Genomic DNA, 23,688 nt, shown 5'->3' on the forward strand with positions numbered 1-23,688 from the left:
TTTTGCAACTGAGGTTCCTGTGAACTTGTGAGAAGTCTACCTGTCCTTTCCTGAGGTGCTGCGGACAGGCTTTCAGCCAGAGTGGACAACTATTTTTGAATGTGCTTGAGGTTCCTATCTCCATTTTTTTTTATGGAAAAGGACTGCGCTGCCTCTGTCTCAGCAAACCTCCTGGATACTACCAAAACTCTCTGCTTCCCGCAGCAGCACCATAACCCAAGCATCAGCCTGGTCCCTGTCAGTCTGTTCTCTGGGGGCTGGATGCTGGTTGTGTTTGTGAAATGCTTTAGTAATTTTCCTTGCTCTGATGAATGCCTTTATGAGAGGAATTGGGACAGAACTGGCAGTCTGTGAGCTAAGAAGGATGATGCTGTCATGTTGCTCTTCACTCAGATGTGGGAAGTTGTTTTCATACATATAACTTAGACTTTCCCAATGAAGAGAACTTGGATAGAATACACTTAACTGGGGATCCTTATAGATGGTTTTTTCAGACTTGAATCAGCATCATTATGGGAGCTGTTTCCTTTCTATTTTTTTTTTTAAATTTCAGAGAAATTGTACTTTTGTGGCTCTGCTTTTTGTCTGACTTTTTTTGCTTAAAAACACAGTAAAGAGAACAACTGTCAGGAGCCTAAGCCAGAGGCGCTGTATTCTCTCAGCTTCTTTTTCCTGTGGGGAGAAAGAAACACACTCATTGTTTTTCAAGATTATATATAACAGATAAACAAAGGTGCATTTTTTTCACATAACAACCACTCAGACAATTCCTGCCCCATATTGCCGCATAATCTTAGTTCCCGAAAGAAGTCCACTGTTTGTTTCTGCAAATATTTTACCTTGTGCACTTTTAACTTTTTAATGTCCATGCCATACTTGGCCTAATTTGCCAAAGCATTCTCATTGTCATTGAGACTAATCGGGGCAACGCATCAGTTCATCTCACTTAACTGAGATGTCAAACTTGGGAGCTCTGTTGCCTGAGGCTCTCTGGGGGGAAGTGGTTTTCAAAACTTAAATCATTCCCAGGTGCATATATTTTCCGTGGCAAATAGAGAGTGCCAGGAAGTCTGGAATCATAATTTAGGTGCCTTGATCAGGTAGGATGAATTTGGGCTGAGGCATATAGCTTTTTAGGCAGAAAATATGTGAGCTTTCAAAAAGTGTCCATCCAATTAATTCTGAACATCTTGGAGAAGCATGGCAGAACGTGAAATGCTTCTCAATTTGCAAGTTTATAACTTTTTCCTTTCTCCCCACAGAGGCTGCTACTGACCCCCCTAAGACACCTGACAGCGAACCTATGTTTACAAGGTTACGCAGTCCAAGCACAGGCAAGTTTTGGAATAGTGACACGATTCTGTTAATGTTCTGGTTGATTCCCTCCACCACCAAATGATTTGTGTTTTGCAAGCTGAAATAGTGATGATAATGTAAGTCTTACGTGCCAAAGATACTGATGGTGATGCCAGACAGTTAATGCTGTGCAAACATGTAGGATTTCTTTTATAATTTTAATTGGTTGAAATGTTTATTCATCAGGAATATTGGCAGCACAAAAAAGAGGGGTAATTTAAGTTGTGTTTTTAAGTGCATTAGTTTTGGGGAACTTTCAATGTTGGGTGTTGAGCTTGGGCTTTTTTTTTTAATCCAAACTTAGGCTTCATACCGTTCATCTTATGCTGTAAAATAAATAGGCAGGGTCAGAAGAAGTGATTCAATTATACTTACCAAGCTTTTTGACTCTTTACATTTTTAAATCTAATTTTCTTGTTTCCTTGGTCCAAGTGGTGGTATCTCTTTTCCCGTTAATAGATGACAAGGCACTTTGAATTCAAAATACATTGGAAAGACCAGCAGATGCAGGTGATATAATGACACCACCATCCCACACACAGTTACTTTCTTCTAGTCAGATTGCCATTTTAGTCAAGGATTTGTTATTTCTATATGAGTAACGTAATAATTGCAGTGTAAGATACTGCAGCAGAAATCTGCAGCAAGCCTTGGTTAGGGTTAGCATGTTTTGTTTGAAAAACATGGCTCACGTTGTTTTTTTCTCTTTTCGTAATATTGTTTTTTCTAAATTATATGCTTTTGTTTTTGAAATACACCATTCATTTTTTTATATATTTGTAACTAAAGTCTTCAGGTACATTTTAATACCACAGTACTCTAATTTCTACTTGGAAAAGTAATTTAAAAACAATAGATACAGAATGTGAAATAATTTATTCTCGTCAGGGTACTTGTTTTTTGATTGCTCAGATTTACAGTGAAAATATACAGCCAGAGAAATTTTCCACCTGCTGTATTATATTGGCTTTGTAATTTATTATGTATTAAAAAGAGTAGATATTAACTTGCTTTTCTCTGTGGAAGAAGAGAACTATTTAGCTTGTAGAATCAGAGATCTTGGGAAAGGTTTCTGGGGAAAACCTAAAGTACGATGATTTGACCAAAAGCCTGGGTGTGTTCCTTCAGAATTTACAGAAGTTTATTTATAGACATGCATAAACTTTCAGTTATGTAGCCTATTATAAGTATAGGGTTTGAAAATGGAAGGACTGAGAACACCCTAATAATGTCTTTTCCTTATGTCTGGGTCTAATGGATGAATTGTTGATGCCAGATACTGTATAAATACCCACTGAAGGACTCAGCACACTGTGGATACTCATGCTAACCACTTTATTAAATAAAAGTACGCACGGTCCTTTTTATAGTCAGGTAAAAAAGGACAAAATTTCTATCCCATACAAAGACTACAAACTAGTGTTTCAGCCTGTAATACAGAAGTCCTATAAGACGCATTTTTCAAAGTTCTAAATTAAAAAGAAGGGGAGTGCCCACGCCACAAGACTTTAGCAACTAATTGAAGCGTCAAAGTTAGGAGGAGAGCTACTTAGCTTCTCTCTCCATCTCCTGGAGATTTTCCCTAGTGACATAGTTGGGAACCCATGGTGACTGTCCTTTTAATGTAAAGAAATAAAATGAGGAGCTGAAGTTTTGCAGTAGGAATGGTCTCTTTCCCGACATTTCCTAGCTCTCCACCGCATTTGGCAAGCACGCTCACTGGTAGGAGTCTTTAAGCTGTTCAACGAACACTTCCATGAATAGTCTGATGTCTGGCACTGATCAAACTATGGTGTAGACCCTTGTTAAGAAGCACATGGTAATGATTGAAACCTCTGCTCCCCCTTATATTTACTGTTCACTCCTCTCCTTCCCTCTCCAAAAGAATGATTATCAGAGAACTGAAACTATATCCTTAGGTGAGGTTAAACATTTGGTCAGCTTCTTGGATAAAGGGGGAAAAAAAAGCATCATCAGTCATTTTTGGGAAAAGATGCATCTGCCCATTTTAGCTGACCTTCCTCTGCACCTAAGGAATCTCTTCAGGCTGGAAACAGCAGTGCTGACTTCAGCTTGTAATGGCTTGCATTGACACTTTTTTGAGCCAGCATGCGATCTGCAAGTCAGTGCAGCTTTGCAATTTATGTGTTTTGAGCAGGACTGCCATGTTGTAGTTGATGTTGTCTCTTGAAGATGCACTGATAACCAAGACAGGACTAGTCCAGCCAACAGACTCAACTAACTGAACGTCAGTGGCCCCTTACAGCCCCACAGTTCTGGTAACTTGTTTGAGACACAGCAAGTGCCAATTCTGTTTTTAACACATTTGCCACCTTCTCATTAGAACCTAGAAACAGCAGAGCTGTGTTATGTGGCTGAAAATAAAGCTCTTCTTTCCCTTTTCAAACTGTCAAGATTATGGTGGACACTTTGTGGCAGCTCCTTTTAACTTTCTTGTTCACTTTGTTTGTCTACCCATACTGAGTTATCTGTTGTCTGTTTTGATGCACACATGCACAAAAAAAAATCAAGTTGTCACTTGAAGGTTTGAGAGTTTTGTTCCCCTAACCCAGCATATAATGTCTTGGGAACAAGCATGAGAGAGAGAAAGGAAATTTTCTGGTTTTCCACCTTCCCCCTTCAGTACAGACAAAAGCTAATTTCTTGTGTGATTTTGATTTGGGTTTGGATCAAAGGCTTTGTGTTGTAAGATGAACTATTCACACATCTTATTTATTGATTCAAATTCAGTTTGGTTTATAGAGCTGGTAAACGAACATCTGTATATAATAGTTTTCTTTGTCTGAGCTTTCTTTGTAGTGAGTTTATGTAGAATGTGTGTATGTTTGTGTGTGTATGTATATAAGGCACATTCTTCAGATGTATTGGGTATTCTTTTGATTTTTGTGAAAGCTTACAAACACAAACCAGATTTCTGTTTCGACAGGGGAAGCAACCCTTTACTTATTCAATAGTGGTGCACAGCAGCTGTTTGAAGTTAAAGTTTTTCATGAAGAATATCGTTCCTGGTTTATAGGTGAGACTGTTCAACAAGGTGAGTAATATAACATATCCTTCCCCCAACTGTAACTAATGTTCATAAACAGACACCTTCCCTCTCTCTTCTAGTAAATTTACAGGTGTTTCTCCTAGTTGTTTGAGGCATGCTGCATCACATCCCCACCTTCTGACACACTCGTTTGCCATCTGGATTTAACCAGGGCTAGGGGCTTTGTGGTCTCTCTTTAAAAGACTGCCTTTGGCAGCCTCAATTAGACAGATGTTCGTTTGTCTTTGAGGAAGGGTATAGCGGGGCGGGGGAGTCATTCAATTGTATTTAAACTGAAGTGTTATAAAATACTTAGCTTGGCTTGTCAATCAGACCAGAAAGTCCTCAGTGTAAGTAAAATATGTCTTATCCTATGGCAGGGAAAAAGGGCTGGAAGGCCTGAGCTAGCTAAGCAGAGCAGCGTGTAAGAGCTCCAAGCGTTGGAATGCATGGTCTTGTTTTCTTTTGATTACCTCTGTAGTCCTCTGTGTGAGTGTTGTAAGCTCAGGGATAGGGCTGCTGTCTGAAGGTGCCGTTTCAGTGTTTCGTCTGAAGTGAGCTCATCTATAATATCATAGTCCATGATCTTTCTAAAAATGAGAAAGAAACTTATGTAACTACTTGTAACAGCTTTAACAATCCTTTATCAGTAAGGGTGTCACTGGGGTAGTGTTTCTCTCCCAGGATGTCCATAGACCATGCAGTAAATATCAGCTCAGGAGATGAATGTATACCCTTTTCGTCTATTTTCAACTAGGAAAATAAAAGCATTTATAATAATAAATAAATAAAGAACCTTACCAGACATATGCCTTCTTTAATGGTAATATCCCAAATGCGTGTTATTTTTTAAACATCCTTTGCAGGTGTGTATAGCAATGCAAACAGTATGTCTGCGAGCTTTTCCTTGCTCCATCTGGGGGGGAGCCAAAAGACTGGGTCTGCTCCCTGCTCCCAATTATATCCATGTTGTATTCTCCCCTTTCTTTTTCTAACCTCTGCTTTGGCCCTTTGGAAACACTTGCCTTGAGAAGCAATTGCTTCAGTTTCATTTAAAATATAAAGGAGGGATTTTCTTTCCTGAATGTTTGGGTTGCTGCATCTCTGAGATGGTCAGGTGAAAACAGCACAAAAAAGCTGTGTGTTTGCAGTTAAAGCAAATCATCTCATTATTATCTGCAGAGAAGGAGAGAGGTCTTTACACAACTACAGTGAGTCTGAACTCCTTACAACAAATAAAAACACTCTTACTGGAGTTACAATTGAAAGCATTTAAATTGAAACTGTAAGAAAGTGGCTAGTGTTTTTTTTCCTCCAATCTCCAAAATCAAAACCTTCAGGTTGATGAGTAAGTAGTCCAGGTACTTTCCACAGCTTATGGCTGTGCTGTTGAGTTTAAGAGCTGTCTTTGCCTGGTTCTTGTCAGGAAAATGTATTCCCTTGTGATCTGGGTAGTTTTCTTCCAGGGTCTTAGCATGTGACAGTACCAGGTTATAAACTCACATAGCCAGAGAAATGTTTTGACCCTGAATGCCCTAGACTTGTCTTGGTTTTGCTTGCATGGGTTGATCAGTATCATTTTGATATAAATGTGAGGTGCCTTATGTTTGTTTGTCTTACTCAGCTCACACAGCACTAGAACCACGTTTTGAGGCTGTCACCTTTAGGCTTAGCTTTTGATTATGGAATTGCAAAAGGAGGATGACAGTGTAAGAGCCCATTCTGCTCCAGCCAAGGGTTCATTTAGGATTCTTGAGGCTTGTCAGAAGCCGTACAACTAGTCTCATAATAGCCATGCCCTTGGTACTCTCTCTGGAAAGAAGAATTGAAATCAGCTTTGAGATAAACGTGAACTGGATCACCAGGCTAATTTGGCTATACAGATACGTTGTTGAGACTTCACACTATAATGCATCATGTTAGCAGTGCAGATGCTGGATAGGTTATGAGCTTTGACCAAACCACCTTCCCACTCTATCTTTTGTTAGACTTAGGGCCATTGCAATAAGATTTCCTTTTTAAAAAAAAGATCTTAATCACATAATTAAAAAAGAATTACATTTATTTGCCTTTGGTTTGCTAATTAATGTCAAGTTGACATCAGTTATTGTATCTAATTAGTGAATTTCCTTATTTCCAATTATCTACGATTATACAGAAAAACTGACTGGGCTGTTGTCCTGCAATGAGCTTCATATGGACGGAGGTGTCTGCTTCAAGGAGAGACCAAGTTCTTCCTTTGTAATTTTGAATAAAACACAGAAACATTTTCTGATCTGTTGAAGCGTATTTTGTTCTATTAGGAAACTATATGCAGATTCTCCCCTTACAAATGAAAGGCAGCTCTACCTTAACTAGCTCTTGAAATTATTTCTTGCACGGCCATCCTCTGCTGCCAGCATGGTGTTTGGAGTGGAGTATACTGGGTTTATCTGGTATCCCAAAACAAGGTTATGTTACACCCAAATCTGCCAATAGAGGGCAGCTTTAATTTTGCTGTTTTTATTACAGTCCAGAAAAAGGGAAAACTGAGAGTGCTTAAAGCCAGAAGACCTGCAACAGAGCTTGTGCTTTTGTTTGGCAGAGTTGAGAATTGAGCTCTCTATATTTTTAACATAAAAACACAAATACTATTTTCTTGCCCATTTTACTGAAATACGGGATTACTTAACATAAAAAAATCTCCTTTGCTTGCCCACAGTCCTGACACACATCCTAAAAAATGGCCAGGCAATATACTCACGCCTCTTGGTACTAAACTTACTTTTGTATATCTGTCACTTAGATGGGCGCCTGCTGTTCGTGACGCCGATGGACCCCTTATTTCTGATACTTTATTACCTCAGAAAGGCAGACAAGGAGGTAAGCCCACTTAACTTTTTTCACTGTAATTCTCAGGAGAAAGCGTTATGTCAGTCTTCATTTTCTGCAGAAGTTATGTTAATTTTATGAACAGGGACTTCCATATTATGGGAAATTAAATTTGCTTTTAAAACAGAGATGTCCACCCTAGACATACTTCTGTTTATACTTCTGTTTTCACCATTTTCTTTGGCCACTAAAGTATTTTCCAGGAGTCAGCTTGCAATCTGAACAAAACCTAATCCCCTCTTTGTAAGAGAAGCAGAGAATCTTTTGTCCTTTTGTGAGAGCCTATCCCCGTACGATTGAATTTAAAATGATAGATGTCATCAGAGCAAAACAAACTAGAGCCTGTCCTAAGGAGTAGATAAATCACTCTGAGAAACAGGAGAAGAAAGATGATTTCAGATGCAGTGGGAGATGAAGTAGAAACAATTCTGTGGCAGTTTGAACTTGAAAGGAAACATTGCCTTTTTACAAACAGTATTAGTAGAGCTGGTGTATCATGCAATAGCAAAGGGGTGACCAAGTATCCAAAAGATGAATATCCATTTATCAAGGGTGTTGTAAAACCTTACTTAAATATCCAACATGTATCAAAACTCCTAGGCAATATTACTGATTTATAGTTTGTCATGTGCCTGTGAAAAGAGAGGCACATAAAAATAAAAATGTTAATCCACAATTTTTATTTCATGGGGTCAATATTTTCACTTTATGCATCCTAAGAGGTTTTCTTCTAAGAGCACTTCCTATCAAGTGGCTTGCCATTTTCTGCTGTAGGTTGCAGGTGGAGAATGCAGGAAAACTGTCTTTGTATGCTGAAGAAATGAAGTCCTACTAGGCATTTGTAATAGTAACCTATTGTTATGTAATTACTTCTAAATAATTTATGGTATAGGGTGTGCCAAGGTGTTCAGTCGTTCTGTGGTCTCTTCTTGCTGTAGGGTGGCCCATCAGAAGAAGTCATTGCACAGGAATAGTTGAGCTTTTTCTCTTGGCATTGCACTCTGAATTCAGCACTCCTTTGAAAGCTTTATAAACCAAACTTAAATTAGGGAAAGTGTAAATCTCCTCTGTCAATGTGTCAGAGTGCTGAGGTAGCCTGAAAGGATGACTGTTGCTGCTGTTTTCTGTGGATTGGAAGCGTCCAGTGCTGCCATTTGCTTCTTAGGTACATTGTTCTGGAAAGGTTTTCTAAACAAGGCATGGTGCCTGATAAGTTCATAGAGCTGTTATGGGTTCCTAATTAAGGACAAATGCATTCCTGCAGTGCCCTGCCCAAATTAGTGTATTCTTCAGTAAAGCAAAGTCTTGAAGATTTTGTGGCAGATGTCTCAAGCAAGGTCAGCTTGAATACAGCACATTCACTTCTGGCGTGAACTAATGAGTATTAAGATACCTCCTGAGTATTGTGGAATCATTCTTTGCACCATCCTCTGGTTTTGATAGTGAGATGCAGGGTTGCTTGTGTCTCTGAGCAGAGTCATCTCCTATCCAATCTTAGCATAGGCTCTGTTGCTGCACGAGGTGAACGTGGCTGTCTTGCTTCTGGACACAGAGTGGTTTGTGCAGGTAAGGTATCCATGGGAAACAGTTCATTGAAGCTTTATTTCTGCTTCTCATAGCCTTTTTGCCATTGTAATTGTACCTTTTCATTTTCAAGAGAAACAAATTGAAATTCATTGTTTTGTGTTTTTTCTTTTTTTAATCTTATTTAACAGTGGATGGTTATTTTATTAAGCCTCTGACTGTTTAGTAAGAGGATTAATTAATAATGAAAACAGTTTACCCAAGTGCTTTTTTCATACTGACCGCTGTAATGACTTCAGCCTTGGCTCCTGAGACCTTGCGCTCTCCAAGGATGGAGAACTCACTGAGTCTTTGTACTGATGCGTAAAGGAGCTTTCCAAAGAGAAGCCTGCCAGTTGTGCCAAACTGTGCTGAATGATTATGCATTGTTTGGCAACGACAAGATTTGTTTGATGGTTCTGTCATGTGTGGGGCTATTTAAGTTTTGCCAAAATCCCTTTATATGCATACTCTGGCCAAACTGGAATTGACTTTGCAGAGGTGAAAGGTTAATACTGTGTTCCAGAAGCTGCCCTGCTCCTTTGAGATTTATCTTTTATGGAAGGAAAAGCAAAATTTGAATGGAAGTTATGACACTGGGTTTAATCCAACAGGTTTTGGTCTCAAACACTATTGGCACACACTGACTACTGTGTCTTATGTCATCTTCCAAAAAATCTCGCTGTACTTCACATTAGCTTCTCCCCATGTTGTTTTAAATTTGGGCTCTTAAGTGCAGTAATTGAAAAGTTCAGCATTTTGCAGATATTTACTGGTTTGAAGTAAATATTTATAGTTTGCTTTGTAATCAGTTTCTAAATGTGTCATGTGGTACCGTTCAAAATACGATCTTCCTTAAATACTTTATATTAAAACTGTGGCAATTGCATGCATATATATATTTCTATATGCGTATATGTATATGTCTTAACATTGTAATAATGCTTTTATTATTCCTTTGATGTATTTTCAGCAACAAGGAAAGTTCCAGCCACTGGATCAAGTTGTGCTAGACTCAGAGTACCCTTATTGCCGATTGCTGCTGAAGTGCGTAGATGTTAAACAGTCCATACATCATGTAACGGAAGAAAAAGGTGAAAAGATTTGGGCGGGGGAGGGAGGGGAGTTTGGATTTATTAGTGCTACTTCATTACAAAATAGATTTAAGTACTGTTTTTCGCTTTACTTGAGGTGCTGGATGAAGCTGTATTTTAAAAGCAGAAGTTCAGGCTTAGAAGTCTTCGTTACAGTATTGTGAATAGTAAAACGTGGATCTCAGATTATCTGCTGTAACTCTAAAATAGTTGTGCAGTCTTCCTGCTTGGTGGCATAAAAATTATAAACTGATCAGAGTTGGCTATGTGCTATGAACTTTCTTTGCCTTTTGATAAAAGTTTTACATCTTCCTAAATTCTTTCTTTAGTGTAGCATAGTCTCGTGTGGAAGAAGTGAAACCATTGTCCATGTGGCTTTTTTTCTCCCTCTGTGGCAAAGCATTCAAACAATAAGCAGAACAAAGCTCAAGAAGAGAGAATATACTGCTGAGAAAGAAGAGCACAAGTTTTCTAGCTTTGCATAATTTATTGTGAGATTAATCACAGAATCACAGAATAGTCTAGGTTGGAAGAGACCTCCAAGATCACCGAGTCCAACCTCTGACCTAACACTAACAAGTCCTCCACTAAACCATATCCCTAAGCTCTACATCTAAACGTCTTTTAAAGACCTCCAGGGATGGTGACTCAGTTCAAAGGCTTAATTTTATTTTCATTTTTACATGCAAACCTTGATTGGGATTCATAACTGTGAGAGAACACCTGAATGGAAGAAAATAGTATCAATTCTATACATAGTGCCCTCAGGTTTTATCCAGAATTCCCTTTGGTACAGGGGGCTCTTATTTTGAGGAGAATATCGACTTTCTAGGGAAGAGGAAGGGGCATTACATAATTTTCGCAGCTTGGCAGACCTGCAAAAGATGCTTGACTTCAGTTTTTACATTCAGTCCTATAAAGGGCATTATACTTCTGTTTGCTGACTTTCTGATAGTGGAGATCTACCTGTACAGGAGTTGGAGAACACGGAATCTACCAGTAAGTGAAAAAACGTTAACTGTCTGACCCGTTATGTTTATAGAGCACCTCCAAGCAGTAGAGGTACACAGATTAAAAGTCAGAAATACTACAAATGTGCTCTCATGAAGCACTCTGCCCTTGTTGATATAGATAGAAGAAATATCTAGCTGTTCCTCTAAAGATGAGGAAGGGTGATAGAAGAAGAAAAATGCAGCTGAGTAGAATGCCAGACCTCTTTTAGGCTGTGTAGAACATCAAGAGAGGGGACTGTTAGCTTTTCCTGAAGGATTTAGATGTACAAGCTCAAATATTTCCTGTATGATATGGTACATATGCATTAACACAGAGCAGTTACTTCCCCAAAAGAATCAATTTGAACTTCAGGGCAAGACATGTTTCCATTGAAAATGATCACTTTAACTAGACAGCAGGAAATCTGGGCAGTGAGACAATTGTGTTATTTTGCTGGGACTGGGGTAGTTGGAGTTATGTGCTGTCCTGGATTTCCAAAAGAACCTTTGGAAAGCATTGAGTTACATTCAGTATCAGTGGGAGCAGGCAACTCTTTTCTTGGGGTGAGTTCTGACTTTCAAGAAGGCTTCTTTAAGACAGATGTATCTGAACTACAAAACCGCTTTTGCCTTCCCATGGAGTGATAAATGCTTCCAGTAAAAACTAATATTAAACTTCTAGGCAATTAGTGTCCCCTACAACTTGTCCAATGGAGGTGGGGATGAGAGGGGAGATACTAAACATCTGCCCTTCTGTCTCAGAAGGTGAAAAATCCTGCCAGATCCTCTTGACTGTCAAGCTAAGAACTCTGCATAAGAATAAAGGGCAAAGCCAGCATTATTTTTCTGAAGAGGCACTTTCTCCAAACAACAGTGCTGCCTCTGGGCGGTATTAGTGTTTCCTTTTTAACAGCAAAAGAATAACTAAGTATCTATATAGATTTGCCATAGACAAGATCTTATGTCTTAGTCTAACCTCTGTATCCATTCTGAAATCATATTTGCAGTTGTTGTCCACCAGAGCATTGTTTGATAAACTGTATTGGTAGATAGTAGTGAAAATTCTTTACTGGTTGTTTTGTGTTGTGTTGATGCTTTTCATAATGTATTATGTACACCAATAAGTTTGGGTCATTCCGCCAGCAAGTGATATTAACTGCTAAAGAAGTTACATTCATTTTTTGTTTTGTTTGTTTGTTTGTTTTGAAATGTAATGGACAAGGATTGCTGTCCATATTAATGCTGTGTGTGCTTGCACGCTCTGGCTGTATGTGATAATCTTGGACATGTACCTGCTGCTGCTTTTCTTGTTCAGGTTTGGGTTGGGTTGAAAGTAACAACATTAGGCCTGCTCTTAGGATTTCTTTCTTTCATTTTTTAGAACACCAAACCTACAGTTATGCAACAGACACATCAGTGCTTGCCTGCCTGTCATGCACAGGTCACCGTTCTGTTCATTCCCCTTCTATGTGTTTCATATTCACATCTCTTTTATTGCCTGTAAAAAATACCAATATTATGACTAATGTACTCTTTCTAGCTCTAAGACTTGTCTACGACATAACCTTTCTCATTTAAGGAGCAGGGCTTTAGGGCAAGAAGTATCTGTTGTGTTCAGTCTTCTGCAATTCTGATCTGTTTGGCAGAACCTGACAACATAATTATTTCATTCTTAATTTAATGTTAAGACTTTTAACATCTGTATAACAAATTCTTACCCTAGAGCACTCGCAGTTTACACTTACTGAATTAGCAGAAAGTCCGCTTTCCCTGGCCTCAGTGTTGAAGGGCACTGAAAATTCATTTTGCTGGATTAAATTCCCATTTACCTGCTTTAGTAGTTGGGGAAAGGGTGTGTTACAGCTTGCTGAATCTGGGTGAGGCAGGTTGTTTGCTAATGAATTCAAAGATTGGATAAAGAGTACAATAGAGAAGGATTAGGAAGGGGTTATGAACTCCAATTCTAGAGCGTTACTCTTTGTTTCATTTTGCAAGGCAAAAACTGCACTGTGATCTTGTCTGATGTGATTAACATGAAGAGCCAAGAAAACTTACCTGATTAGAATAACTAAGTAATATTGCCAAGCTTGTATTCCCAGAAGGTAGGAAAAAAGGGGCCATATGAGTTTCTGAGTTATGGAAAACACTGAGAAAATGGATGTTAAAATGTGCTTTAGGCAGTTTGCTCAACAATACATCAGGGAAACTTCCAAGTCTACATAGCGATTACCCGATCGCTGAACATATTATTTAATTGTAGAACCACTTATATTCCATCTGTATTTCTCAAACCCAATCTTTCCAGATGTCTCAGACCAGTTTTATAGGCACCAGACACATTAGGGAACAAAAGGCTTTCCAATATATACTCATATTATCAAACATAGTCGCTAACTCTCACCAATATCAAATGTGCATCACATGTTAAATCCACGTTCCAATATTGAATCCTTTTGTCAGCAGTTTGTGACTTTCATAACTCACTTTAATTCTTCAGAGGTCTCAAATATTGTCAGTTTCTAGAGTTTAATAGTCAAAACTGTCAAGCACACAAAATGTTTTCAAACAAAGTGATCTCTGAAGGGTTCAGCGTAATTATTTTTCACGTTTTAATGAAAATGGCTTCACAGTTTTACGTTTCCTTTCTCTAACTGAGTCACTCTGAATCATGCTGTTGTGGGGGAGTCTGCCTGGGAATCTGGACTAGAATTACTTTTCAGCATGGGCTGGGGGATGGTGGCAGGAGGATGTCCCTTCCTCGAACTTTCTCAGATAAGAGAGGAATCCGTGAATCGTACTCACTGTGCTTGGCCCAAACCACATTAGCTCTTTGAGAAGCAGGTTAAAGCATACAGATAGTCTCCTCTAATTTCTGCTGCTTCTCTTTCAGAGCCATTTAGAAACTTCAAAGTCCTATAGGCTGCAGCCAGTAATGTCACAGCTGCAACTTTACCTGCAACTTTTCCTGCAACTCATCAACTTCATAAAGCAAAGTGTATATTAGCATTTTTTTCCTTTTTGCTCAGAAGAATTTTTTGCATTTTACTCCTCTACAGCTGTTGTGTTGAGATAGATTTAAACTTTATCTTGTAAACAGCTTTCCCCGACCTCTCCGTACCCCCTACCATGCATACACAAAGAGCACATAATAGATATTTGTATGCAATTTGGAAGAGCCAAGATAAACCCCAAAGAAGGAAATGCTGAAACAATCATAAATAATGTTGTTGTTTGCAAGGGGAGAAGGAAACTCCATGAACCTAGTGTTGGAATATGATACTGGGTCAGTAAATGACATGAAACAGATGTATGTATTTATGGGAATGGTATACAGGAGATTAAAATCTATTGAAATACCTGTTAAAGAAATAGATTCAAACACAGTGGGCTCTGAAATCTCCTGTGTAATCTTACTAGGCATTTTGTTCCGCTTCTAAAATGGAGCACTGTGAATTAAAGCTCAATAATTTTTATCCTGAAATTTCCGTGAGCTTTTGCAATTTTCTCTCTCCTTTGCCTCAGCATCCTGACTCACATATGTTCGTGGTACCCTAGTTATCACAGGGGAAACGCTTTTTGAAATTCTTGTATCATCGAGTTAATTTATGTTGCTCAATAAATCATAAATGAATCATGTACTTCCTCCCACTAGGAGTGTGTTTCATGATTTTAGTTCTTTATTTTCTTTTGACACTGTATTAAACTACGTAAAAGGAGGATAGAAGTAACCTTTGTAATAGTCACCCTGTGAAATGGGAGTGGAGAAATGATAGGAAAAGAGATTATTGAAAGGGCAAGTGGTTTGTCTTCCGTACCCAACTCTCCTGGCACCCCTTTAGGTGCTGGAATTAATAAACTAGAGATTTAAAGTATTATGTTGTGGGTGCTTGTGTGTTTTTTGCAGTCATGAAAACAATGTTTTATGTTGCAAACGGTGTGGTAAAAATGACCAGTCCGGTGACACAAGGTAGTGAAGGTTTGGTAAATTACAAGGGCTTGAGAAGAGCCTTACTGAATTCAGGCAGCCCAAGATTACACATATATACATAAAATATGTGCTTTGCTGGATTAGGGCCTAATTAAAGATTGTTAGGTTGTTCAAACTTGTGCATATCAGCTCAGTCTGTTTATTTTTCCATGTTTCCAATATTTTTGAAACTTTTTGCCCTGATATCAAACATGTGCAAGCTGCAAATTAACTTCCGTGCTCTGTCAACAGCTCTGAAGATTTTAAGTGTATTGAAAATGCAATCTAAACCAGTCATGACTTTCTTCCCCTTTCTTGGTTTATCTCAGAGATTGGCAGTCAGAAATTTCACAAGTACAGCCAAGAGAAGACGTTGAAGTGGTTAAAGAAAAAGGTATCACGTTTCTATTTTGCTTTCTAAATTGCTCTATGTTTAAATGGAAAATGCAGATTAGCTTGTCCATATCTGTATTTGAGCCATGTGGCATCCCTCAGTTAAAGTACATGTCCTGTGCAAGAAGGATAGACAGCACACCACAGTTGCTGCGTGCAGGAGTGGGGTGAGGTATTAGAGAAATGGCAGGTTTGTTACATTTCTCATTTTAATGGGGCTGCCGTGAAAGGGATCTGAAGGGGGAGGCAGGAGAAGAAGCTGAAGTTGAGTTTATTGCTGCGCTCTGTAGGCTTTGCAAGAAGTGAGAGGCTTATTTCTTGCCTTATCTGCTTTGCCAGTGGGCTAGAGGAAGGCTTTAAGAGTTTCTCCTTGCAACTTTTAAATTCTGCCATGCCCTAAAGCTCGACAGATAGTCCAGCTTGGTTTTGTGCTGTAAATGTGATCCCTCATGAAGTCTTGGCAGAGACTTTCATAACAGTCCTGATATGGTTGCTGCTATCCTAATCCCATCACTCTCTTCAAGAAGTCAGTACAGTATGCTGAAAGAAATAACTCTTATGACTAAGTTCAGTGTTGTCTGTGTTTTGGTCTAAAGAAGGTGTATCTAATTTTACACATACACGTGCCTCTGCTATGATGCTACTTTGTAGAAAAAGACTGTATGCATCATACATGGCTGGGAAACCTTAAATTAGTCAACATGAGCAGAAAATCTGGTCTGCTTTCTGCACTGATGAAGCTGGGGGTTATCTCCTTTCCAATGAATGCCTGAATGTTGGAGCAGGCGCCTGTTTGCGTTGAAAATTTCTTTGCCAGTGATCTCAGTGTTAGGTACAGTATCACAGTGCCCTGTAATGTTCTTAATCTTTGATTTCCATCGGGGCTGCCTTTGCAATCCAACTGGGTTGAGGCATTCTCTGTTCTTCCAGCAGGTGTATTTTTCACCTGTGTAAGAGTGGCTGTTAACATCTGAAAAGCTCGTCGCATCTTAGGGTGCCACAAAACTGGTGCTGTGTTGCCAAGGCAACACGTTCAAAAACGGGCTAGCTTTGTTGCGTTTTTGAGCTCATATGCTAGTCATTACAAATGTATATTAAATTTCACCACAGTCCATAACTTGAGTGTTTTATATGCTTGAAACAAAATTACAAGAGCTTTGTCACTGCATTAACATGTGCATAACAACACTGATATAGACATTTCTTTCTGTGGTTTCCTATAGGTCAATCAAACAGTGAAAGCACTTAAAAGCAACAATATATCTGTAGGTGAAAGGGTACAGGCAGCTACATTTATCAGCGGTAAACAGATCACAGATGCTGAAGAAGGTAAGAAAACTAACCATTGTAAGCGCTGTAATTAAACCAGTTTTTGTGAAACGGCATACCTGCAGATAAAACACATGATTAGCATCTAAAATGGACTGAAAGTGGTCTCTGCAGTAAATGTATTCCTTGCACAGAAAAATCCATACCTGCTGTGGCTGTGTCACTCGATGTTTCTGTGTTCTTTGGTATCTTCATTGGGGGGGGCTTTGACATTAGATCTCAACTGGGGTTCTTTTAGCTTCTCCTTAGTTTACAGAGAAGATGTTTTCTCAGTGAAATATATGCTGAAGTGCTTTACTGAACTGAGACCATACATAATATGTATGAGTATCCACACAATAAAAGTCTGTATTAGAAAAGACTATTTTTATCAGTATGCAAATGCTGTTGATAGAAGTCTAAAAGAGAAAGGATGGTAGGAAGACCCAGTCATTGACTAAACATTACTTTAAGTGACACATGGACAAAATACATGTTCACGCTTATTCGGGGCAAAAACTTCAACAGTGTATGCATATTAAATCTCTCTGAAAGTGACAGTGCTGGTACCAAAAAGTCTGGAATGATCCTGCTTGCTTCTGGTCACCTTCTTGTTGGGGAGGGCAGCATCCTGAATGTCACTGGGATATGAAGTTGTGTAGAGAAACCTGAAAATGGACGTTAATGGAAATTAAGAAAGGTTCAGAACAAAATGAACAAAGGCAAATTGTTTCTGATTACTAAGACATTCAGAAGTCTGCATGCCATTGAAAAATAAGGAAAACAAAGCAACTTGCTGACGAAGTGGAAAATGAGTTACCAAGTAATGATATCAAAGGAAACAACATAAATGAGATTTAAGAGGCAGCTCGACAGTTTTATAGAACAGATAGTGTAATATATGGTTTTTAAAGAGAGACAAAGCTGCAAAATTTGTACGTTACTTTAACATTACAGTAGCTTTTTACCCTTTTTCCCTACCCCTACTTCTTTAAAGAAATGGAAAATTGTCCTGTCCTGACAGTGACAGTCTTGACTATGCCTAAATACTTTACCACTGAAATGAGTAACCAAATAGGTAATCTGTAGTGTTTTGTCCACCTTCCTGCTTACTTACAAAAACATGCATATACATCTCTTTTTAGGTTTATAGATTTTAAAGAGCAGCATTCAAGTAGGGAATACCAGGGTTTAAAAATAGGTAAGTTTTGGAGGCAGTCCTGCTGTATGCAGCAAGGTGAATGACAGGAAGTCAAATGGACCTTACTCAACACTTACTTTTAATAAGCCTAATTTTCTTGTCTGATCCTTTCACTGCCATGACAGTGCAATTTATTTTGGTAGAGAATTTCTTGTTGCATAAGGGTATTATGAAATTTCAGTACCTTGTAAATAGATGGATATTGTAGTTAGCTTTCACAGATGTTGTAAGGCAAAAACCTGGGAGGATATAATGAGTGCAAGTGGGAAAGGAGGGAAGATTCAACGTGAAGGAGGGAAGATTCAACAGAAGATTCAACCTGAATATTTCACTAGGAAGACAAAGAAGAGAGGTGTACAGGTATTCCTGGTGTTTGTCAGGAGGTCAATAACAAAGCAAGGCTAAGGTGAGAACAGAGTACCTGGAAGGCAAACAGTGGTATTTTAAAATTGGTAAAGGAAGTTAGTGAAGATTCCTTCAGGGCAGAAATGCAAAGAAAATTGATTTTGTATTTGGGTTATAATAGCAGTTCATTTGGCCTCACCATTCAGTGTCATAATGCAAAGAGTGAAATGATGGAAGTATTTTTCTTGAGAGATAAATTGGTCATATTAAGTGCAGAGGTGAAGTTGTCTTGGATTGAAATTATTTGTTCTTCTCTTCTTCTCTCCTGACCCTAAAATGGGCTTAGGGAGTGACAAAGACTTAATGAATTGAGGCAGTGGAGGGTAGAGAAGTGCAGACAGGAGATACTCTCAGTTTGATGCTAGTCCGATCAAAATGCATATGCTGGTGTCAATTTGTTAATGCTTTCTGCTTCGGTGCCAATTTGCATTGGGCTTTTTAGATATTCAGAAAGAGGAGGAAACTCTCTGATGCAGAAAAAACAGTTCTTTACTACCCTGAAGCCAGTTTACCATGTACTTCTTAACTCTCTAAGTGTGTAGTCATACAAAAAGATAGAGCTGGCCTATTTGTAGATAGAATTTGGAGGTGAGATTTTAGCTTAATGTGTGTCTGGCAAATACTTCCTGTGCATGGATAAAGTTACTCCCTAGCAGCCCCAACAACAGCAAGTTTGAAAGTTCCAGCCCATGATCAGTAAGTGTGAGTGTAGAACGTGACCGGAAAAGATCTGGTTTAGGACTTCATGTTATAAAAGGGTCACTTTTTTTTTCCTGTCTCTCAGAAAAAACATTTATAGCAGGAGTGCCCTATACTGAAAACAGCTTCTAGTAGTTCATATTTCCACAGATAATTATCCTGTCTTGCCAGTGATGTTTAGATAGGCCGTGGCATTTTCCGTAAAGTACTGAAATTAAGTACAAGACTTTGAAATAGACTCATTGTCTCATCTAATTGTTTTCAGTTGAAGCCAGAAAATGTACTTTAGTACTGAAGCGCTTGCCAAATAATTGTAAGATCCAGATGCTTTAAAATTAATGATTGCATGTTCTGTTGAGTCAGCTTTTTACTTTTGCAGGTTTTTAAAATTTAATTTATTCGGAAAAATACATGATATCTCGTATTCTCAGAAAGTGAACAGCTTTTGTAAAGTACATACAGCAGATATTAATAACATGTGCTGACAAAGTGAGTGTAGTAAGTCTTTACTTTTTAAATAAACCTACAAGTGTCATGTAACATAAACTACTCAACACAGAGAACCATCACAGTGTATCCATTAGAAGTCTCTTACTATTAGTTCAACCTTATGATTTATGGTAGTGCATACAACATGGCTAAGACAGCATGACTATATAATGTGAATGTTCTTTTTCTTGTCCTTTTCATTCCGTGCCCTGTTCCTGGAGACTATGTACGGTATGCCCATGGGTTAATATCAGAATATATTCCTGAAGACCTGAGTAAGGAGCTGTCAAAATACTTAGGGTAAGTATTGTTCCAGCTAGCTGCTAGTTTTATGTGGCATGCATTACTATCCTTTTGGTCATTTCTACTGAATGCTGGTGTTTGGTCATCAAAGTTACAGTGAATAGTACAATTTTCCCCATTCACTCAGTGGTGTGAAGTTTGAGTTCACATATGTAACCCATGCTGGTTTATACTTAAATCTGTAAGGTGAGAATGTCCTCATGCTGGTGTTCTCGTCCAGCAGCAGAGTTTGTCTGGGGCATCCCTGGGACCCTGTACTTTCCTCTCCATTCCCCTCATTTCCGTTCATTGTGTTCTGTTGTTGTGGCCTATAGAAGTGCACAGTTTACACCTCAGAAGTCCTGTATCTTAACAGTTTGATTGCAGAGGTGTTACGTGCTTTGTAAAATCGTCTTACTAATAAAGCCAAAGTTTTCAAAAGTAAGGTGGGTTTCTCCTGTTAGGGCTGCCCAGTCTAAGATCTTTTTTTAAAAGAGCCCATGTTTCTTCATGGTGCCTGGCTCTTTTTCAGTTATCTAAGTCAGAAATACAGGCAGGGTTCATGAGCCACTTTTTTTGCAAACATATGCCATGTGTGAGCAGCTGATACACAAAGCAACCTTTGTGGGAAAGGAATTAAAATTTGGGCCATTCGGCTGTCTACATTTATAACATAAAGATTTTTGTTCTGCAGTCTCCCAGAACTTACAAGCCCTGCACCAGAGCCACCATTGAAGGTAGGAGAACATTAAGGAGAAAGATATTAAAAGATATAGTATGTTGTAAGCTAGTTTCTCTGAATTATTATTAAAACTGAACTAGGTCAAGCACTGGGTGCAATACAATGAGTAAATTGGCCTTGTAAAAACACAGTCTGAAATAACATGAGAACATTACCAGGTACTTTTATATTTTATGTTAAGCAATATTTTGGTTGGTTTTGCTGTTTAAAAAAGGGGAGGGAAAGAGACTTATTTTATGTTTTTGGTCAGCAGTCCTCTCTTTTGTGTTTTGCTCATTTAGTTTTATTGAGGTTGATGGGACACTATGACCTCATAGGTTTTCTTTCATATGTAATTTATGAGGACCCTGAAAGGGACCTCCTGGGTCATGGATTCCCAGACAACCATGTTGGATAATCTCTCCTACGCTGACCATTCTCCACTGTAAGTCTCATTAGGATTTTTTGTTTCCATTACTTCTCTTGGAAGACTGTTGTATAACCTCATTCCTCTGATGCTCAGAAACCTTCCTGTAAATTCCACCTTGAATTTATTCATGGCCAATTTACTCCCTTGTGGTTTTGTGCTAACCTTATCATTGTTTGTTTTAATTGAAATGGCTCTTTTCCCTCCCTAACATAAGTTCTCTCAGCGTGTAAAGGGAAAATATATATCCTTCTGTTTTCATTTTGTGAAGCCAAACTTGGTTGTGGAAGATGGGTTCTCCATTCTGTTATCATTGTGGGAACATTTCTTTGCACCTGTTCCAAGATGAATTCAATTGTTTGAAAACAGGTGGCCAGAATCAGATATAATTTTTCATGGTAACATCTTTACCAATACAATACGGTGGCATTAATCCCTTCTGGTCTTAACTAGAAGTACTTTATCTCATTATTTTTTAGAATCCCATTTGCCTCTCTTACTGTGTGATGTAGCAGATAGTCATGCTATGAACAGTTAAGACACACAGGTCTTTTTTTCTACAGTGCAATTCTTAGTGGATCAGCATTCACATTATACTAGAAATTCATGCAGGTAGTTGCTGTATACACGACCTTATACTTCTGTACATTTTGTCTGTTTATAATGTTTCCAGTCTTGAAGTCTTTTCTGCTTTTTCTTCATGGTGTTACAAGCTCTTTAGGTATTCATAATGCTACTCAGTGGTGTACATTCCATGAACGTTAGCATGCTGTTATCTTTAATTAACAATTAACGAACATTTTGAGTAGGTATTGTTCATGGCACTTCACTTGTAATATTCATCTGTCCCTGTGACATCCCTTTCTGCGTTACTTGCCTTTGTTTCCCTTTCACACAGTTTCTTACGTACCTTAAAATTCTTATGCAATCTTCATCTTCTTTCATTTCTGTTGCTTAAGTGGCACCATGTCAAATCCTCTGGCAATCCCTTACATTTTCTGTCACCAGAAACTGTATTATCATTGTGGATAAAAGGAAGTCGGTAGGTATTGCCTACATTTAGTTCTCATTTACTTAGTGTCTTGAATTATTCTTCCTTCTTTCACACACCCACTGCTTCCATTCTGCTAAAGCCTGCTATAACTTTTTCCTTCCTCCTTACAAATAGATGGGTGTTTTGCTATTCTGCAGCAATGTGGTCCCTATCTAGTAGAACAGTTGCCAGGTTTTGCTCCTGGACTTGTGATTTCTGAGGCAGTCTCCCAACAGGGTCAGCATATTGAGTTTTACTTCTATTTTGAAGAGTGATTTCTTTTCTCTTCATCTGAATTTAACCCTGAATTTAACCTCTTCATCTTCACTGAAAACGATTTACTGAGGCAAAGGATTTATTCCATTTTAGGGCTAGACCTAGATTAGCTTTAATATCTATTCATTTGTAGCAGCCTTGCTTTTTAGATTCCAGTTTTGCTTCTGTGGCTAAACAACCTTCTACTATTTGTTTTAATTTCCTTTCCAAGGTCTAACTCAGCTTGACTTTTTGGCAGCTCTCACTTTATCCCTGTATTACCTGACGGCTAAAACAAACATCTATTCCTTATGCTTTTTTTTTTCCCTGTTCATTTTAGATTTTTGCTTACCACTACTATCTTTTGACTTGAGGTGGGTGGAAAATGTGTGCATCTGTGTGAGTGTGTATGGGGGGAGTACTCATCTAGTTTAGTTTGAGAAGCTCTTTCCTTCAAAATTCTTCACTTTGTTAAGGTAAGAGATCCAAAATTACATATTTCTTCTTTTTCTTTTGCATTCCAAGAGTCTTCCTCACGCATCAGGTCTTTTGCTTTGGCTTTTGGATATAAGGCAAGCAGTTTGCAAAGTTTGCCCCTGTGGGATCAAGTGCCCCACTTCTGATTTTCCTTTTCCTTTAATTTAAACTGAGGCACCCTGTGTCTACTGAAACTAGGTTACTTACTACAATGACCTTTCCTGCAAAGTCCCTGCTACTTACCGAAACACAGTCTAAAATAACCTCGTTTCTGGCTGGTTCAGTGACTGTTTTGTTAAGCTGTATGTCAGCTAGCACATGCAGGAATAATTGGGCCCTACTGTTATTAATAGCATTTGTTCTCCGATGTATATCCATGGATATAAGTTATTTCCATGTGGTTGGACAGTTGTTCTGGCTGCACAGTTACTTGGCCCTTTGATTCTGTTAAGAATTATCTTTATGTATTGTAAGAAATATTAAACACACATCAGGAGCCAACTGATATTCATTAGCTGTATAAGCATGTTACAACAACTATATTAAACTACATGTGATGTACATTACCTATTCTGTATGAATAGCTTTTATACTATTGGGATAGTTCTGAGACTATTTTTAAAAATAGTTTTATTTCAGCAGTTGGGTTACAGAGGAAACGAGGCTTAGAACCGTTCAGTTGCTGGGCAGTGAAATCGTACTGAGTATCCCATTAATTTTTAGAGAACTGACGAAGGTGTGCATGGTGCGTGTGAGTTGAAGTCTTTGCAACTTCGATGCTTAAACCTCTCCTTTATCTCACAAACTCAGAGGAGCAAGGCAGACTTGCACACTAAAATCTGTAGTCTCCTTTAGACCGTACTTACTCACTTTGTAATTTCTTACTCACTTTGCATTGAGATTTCTCTTTTTGAGGGCAAGGTATATCGACAGACATAGTATATGATTTTTGCAAATAAGGGTCTAACATATTTTCCTCATATAGCAAAGTAATTACATGTTTAGAAATGGTGTTAAATTCTGAAGGGAGGAGAGATTTAGAAACTTCATTGCTTGACAGAAAAGCTATGGCAGATTCTCTCTCTTGTTATCAAGTAAACTGGATA

At 38.4% G+C, this 23,688-nt stretch overlaps 1 protein-coding gene across 5 annotated transcripts in view; it reads left to right on the forward strand.

Moving 5' to 3' along the window:
- The window catches only part of RNASEH2B (ribonuclease H2 subunit B), a 42,992-nt gene that overhangs the window by 11,129 nt on the left and 8,175 nt on the right, over positions 1–23,688 (forward strand). For 4 of the 5 annotated variants that reach the window (XM_035323382.1, XM_035323384.1, XM_035323387.1 and 1 more), the window contains exons 2-9: positions 1,263–1,334; positions 4,304–4,411; positions 7,191–7,267; positions 9,813–9,933; positions 15,222–15,286; positions 16,509–16,614; positions 19,609–19,687; positions 20,364–20,406. In XM_035323382.1, coding sequence (XP_035179273.1) covers positions 1,263–1,334; positions 4,304–4,411; positions 7,191–7,267; positions 9,813–9,933; positions 15,222–15,286; positions 16,509–16,614; positions 19,609–19,687; positions 20,364–20,406 — 671 coding nt within the window. The remainder of the gene's footprint in view (positions 1–1,262; positions 1,335–4,303; positions 4,412–7,190; positions 7,268–9,812; positions 9,934–15,221; positions 15,287–16,508; positions 16,615–19,608; positions 19,688–20,363; positions 20,407–23,688) is intronic. The other variant, XM_035323381.1, reaches the window with a different exon arrangement.

The sequence above is a fragment of the Oxyura jamaicensis genome, chromosome 1 (assembly GCF_011077185.1).
Source record: "Oxyura jamaicensis isolate SHBP4307 breed ruddy duck chromosome 1, BPBGC_Ojam_1.0, whole genome shotgun sequence".
NCBI lineage: Eukaryota > Metazoa > Chordata > Aves > Anseriformes > Anatidae > Oxyura > Oxyura jamaicensis.